We start from the raw sequence: 4,064 nt of genomic DNA, 5'->3' as shown, positions 1-4,064 counted from the left end.
GGGCCCCCCCCAGCCTCCTCCGCCCGGCCCCCCCCGGCCGGCGGGAAGCGCTGCGCCCTTTGTCTGGGGCTGCTCGACCGCAGCCAAGAAAACTGGTTTGTGCTGGTTTTCTGCGCCCTGCTGGTGACGCGTTAAGCGTGTCTATGTATGCTGAACAGGCTGTCTGGGGTATGCGTTGATTTTTTAAGAAATGTTTTCTTTTTACCTAAAGGAGGAAGCAAAAAGGTGTTGGAAGAGGCAGCAACGGTAGGTTTCTCGCATAGGTGCTAAACTTCCCTGGCGGCCTCGCGTACCCTTGTCAGAAATGAAGGGTTTCTCGAGTCTGTCAGAGCGTTGCGATAGCAGAGGTTACGCAAACACTTCCACAGACACAGGACTCGACAGTGAGAGATGCCTGTCGTAGCCAACGCAGGACTCGTGTGCTCGTGCTGCTCCTTGTCGGTCTTTCCTTACCTGCCCGATTTCACCCCCAGACCCATGAGAGCACATGCACTTTCGAGTAAGCTAAAGCGTTTCCACATTGGTGGAGCAGGGGGGCGTGGGTGAAGCAGACCTGCAGCTGCCAAACAAGGCACGTTAGTCCTGAATGGCACGCAGACCTCATGTGTTGTTGTGGCCTCCAGAATAACATGAAAGATCCCGGTCTGAGCACACAGAAAACACAGAGATATTCTTGCTACATTCTTGCTATAAAGTAATTGGGGATTTGCTCTACAGCTTGGATTTCTCAGCACAGTAGGCTACGCATAATCCTGATGGTGTCGTGACTGTTTTTAATTTTAGGCAGACTTGGAAATAACAGAAATAAACAAGTTAACAGCACAAATTATCCGGACTCCTTTGAAAACCATCGGGAAAGGTCAGTTTGTTTTAAGCGTTGCGATGAGTTCAGCTAGATGAAAGCATGTCATGGTTTACATACTGTGAATAATAACTCAGTTCTTACTTGCGTTCCTCAGTATATTTAAAGGCAAGAAAATAATCCTGCTTTTATCCCTACTATCTGCGGTAGCTCTACCTAACTTTTCTAAAACCTCAAAGCAATTCAAGATAGTGCTCTGTCAGCCATTGGGATTACATTGGAATTTGGATTTCAGAAGCAAATTGTTGCCCAAAATCCTTCTGGTTGTTTACTGTTTACCTCCGCCGCTAACTAATAATGTAAAGTTATTATTTATTTTCAACTCAGATAATGCTTTCTCTTCCTAGTGAAAAAATCTAAATGGGGTATTGAAGCTACTGCAGAAGAAGCGGAGCCTCCCTTGCTTCCTCTAGCAAAGAAAGCAAAACATGATGGCCAGTGTCTTCCGGAGCTAGACGCTGAAAACATTAATCCCAGAACTGAAAAGGTAAATGGCAATATTTGTGGTGACTGTATTCCCAAGATAGGAACTGCTTTCTGGGATGATGCCTGTGACAGTATAGCTGTTCAGGATACTTTGAGGGGGACTCCAAAACAGGTATCGCTTCCTGAAACGTCTAGCGATAAAAGAAGGTCACTGAAGCTTGTGTGGTGTTTGTTTCTGGAGGCTTACACGGCCAAAAGGAGTCCATTGAGCCGAGAATTTTGTACGGAAGCGTTTGTTCCTTGCGGACTCAGCTGTCACACAAGAGTGAAGTAACTGATTTGGTGAGCAATGTGTGTTTCAGGTGAAGGCATCCACTAAAAAAGCACCGGTGGCCAGGACCAGAAGAGCTCCTTCAACAAGAGTGAAGCGCGTGAGTAAAAGGTAACGGGATATCTCTTTCACCGCGTTTCAGAAATGGAGGATAAGTGTATAGTGCTAATAGAAATCTTCAATGGAACGAAGCGTGCTTGAGTAGGCTGGTTGACGTAATTGTGCCCTGCTATAGGGAAAAAGGGGTGATCTGACGGTGAATGGAAGATGGGCAACTTCCCCTCCTGCGCTTTGGGGTTTACTTTTGATTAGTGAGTGGCTTCTGTGGTGATAACCTTATTCAAGGCTTTGATAAGATAGAGCTTGTGCATTCGTTAGAAGTGTTCTTACGAGCAGATGTTTATTTCCCTTCACCAGATCCAGCAAAACCAACTTGATCACTCCAGCTACTGGTAGGACTGTCGATCTCTGTGCTCGGGGAGGTACCTCCATGGTCACACCCAAATTTGATTCCAGGTGTGTATTCTGTTAAATTTATCTGTTAATCTCCTATATAGGGGAGTGCTTTGCCATTTGTTTTAGATGTCTGTCATCTATTTGCAACGTAATCCTTAGCGGCTCTCTGAACCTGAAATGAAAGACTTTTAGACAAAGTGCTTTGAGCAGTGAAATTACTTACCTGTAACTTTTTGTTTCAGAATTTTCAAGACACCGGGTTTGCGCACACCCGCAGTGAATGAACGTGTTTACACCATCTCTGCCAATGGCAGCCCCCTCGCTGACAGCAAGGATATCTTCATTACAGTCCCTGTTGGAGGAGGGGAGGTAAATCAGAAACTTCAATCTGTAAAATCGATGCTGAAGGGATTAGCTTGTAACTTCTTGGGGCCTGACCAGTTTCAAGTCATCGGCTCTTGTCTCTTTAGTTGTGCCACTGCACTTTATCAGGGGATTGATCCAGCTTAAAAAGAACATTGATGGATTTTTAGTCAGAAGTGGAAGCTGGTCAAAGCAAAATGTAGAATGATGTTTTGCCCTGCATTTAAGTAACACTTAAAGTAGCTTCTGCTGGCAGTGATGTGTTCATGCACTGCAAGGAAGGTACGAGATGAGCTTCTGGTCAAGCTGAATGTACTTCTCTGCCTGTATGTGGTCTCCTAGTATGCTTGGATTTTATTTACCTTTTTTTATTTTATTTTTTTTTTCCTGCTTCTGGCTACTACATCTGACCAAACAGAAAACCTAAAATGTGGGGTTTTTTTCACAGAGCATTCGTTTAACAGCAAGTGATTTAACCAGGAAGAATCTTCTTCATCTGAATCAGGAGGCCCAAGGAATTATGAAGAAGCTCTCAGTGAGTATTTCTGTCAGCCATGACCTGAAGCTGCAGGGCAGAGTTGGGGGTCACTGGACTGTTGAGGTGTAACAGCAACTCCTTATTTCCCCCTGCACTTGTCTTGTATTTTGGCTCGTCACTGCTCAAGAAGCAGCATGAACCGAGGAGGGAAGGAGGGGGAGTAGTTTTACATCACACCTAGCTTAACACAAGCTGCAGATAAACCACAGGCTTCCTGAAAAGCCAATGTTGTGAAAAACTGAATCCAGACTGGAAGTGTCTTCTACTTCAGGCAGAAGTTGTTAGTGGTTGTGGGATATCAAAGCGTCTCTTAAAGTACTGATGAAGTTCTCTTTCTTTCTAGGTACGCCTTGCACAAGCTTGCCATGGTGCAAACCCATAGGTGAAACTCAGTGAACGTTGGCATCCCTCTGTAAATAAAGAATGTCACATTAGCACTGTTACCTCTAGGTCTTCTAATTTGTGCCATCCTTCCATTAATTTACAGAATGGAAGTTAAGAATTAATTTTTCTAGCTATAATATGTAATGGGGTTAGAATAGATTCAGGGGAAAAAATATTTTACTTCCTATTTCATTTAAGATTGAGACCAAGATACGGTTCTCTTGGGCTTGCGGAGCGGCAGGCAGGATATTCTGGTATCTTGCAGAAGATGTAAGCAGCGGACACAAGCAACTGGAGTTCGTATCTGTCTGGGCAAAGAAAGCAACAGAATTGCTGCGCTTCTTACAGGCTCTTCCTACACCCCCTTCGGGATCTTTGGGAGAAGGAGTACTCCAGGAGCTGAGTATAGAAAGGGAAGAAGAAAGCTTGGACTAGTGAAAACATTGATTTTCCCTTTCTTCTCATGTAAATGGAGTTGATTCAGTGCATTTCTTTGACAAAGAGCCATATCCAATAAATGCTGTTTGAACAGAACAAAACTTCCTCAGTCATTAATGGTTTTTCCCCCATTGCTTATAGAAAATACAGAGAAATCTTGGAAATGGCACCTGCAAGGGGCAACGTGGCACTCCTCCCTCTGTTCCAGCAGGGAAGCTAGCATGAGAGCATTTTAACTGGCATGTTAAGAGAGTGCTCAGACTAAA

At 44.5% G+C, this 4,064-nt stretch overlaps 1 protein-coding gene across 1 annotated transcript; it reads left to right on the top strand.

Moving 5' to 3' along the window:
* The first annotated feature begins 6 nt into the window (after positions 1-6).
* CDCA8 (cell division cycle associated 8) lies at positions 7-3,858 on the top strand. The gene is made up of 8 exons (XM_009642112.2): positions 7-246; positions 784-859; positions 1,210-1,349; positions 1,651-1,730; positions 2,037-2,135; positions 2,318-2,444; positions 2,887-2,973; positions 3,320-3,858. The coding sequence occupies exons 1-8, from the start codon at positions 148-150 to the stop codon at positions 3,356-3,358; spliced, it is 747 nt and encodes a 248-aa protein (XP_009640407.2). The 5' UTR covers positions 7-147; the 3' UTR covers positions 3,359-3,858.
* The last annotated feature ends 206 nt before the right edge of the window (positions 3,859-4,064 follow it).

The sequence above is a fragment of the Egretta garzetta genome, unplaced genomic scaffold (assembly GCF_000687185.1).
Source record: "Egretta garzetta isolate BGI_Z169 unplaced genomic scaffold, ASM68718v1 scaffold347, whole genome shotgun sequence".
NCBI classification, from domain to species: Eukaryota; Metazoa; Chordata; class Aves; order Pelecaniformes; family Ardeidae; genus Egretta; species Egretta garzetta.
Note: the sequence above shows the minus strand (reverse complement) of the source record. Positions and strands in the feature narration are given on the sequence as shown.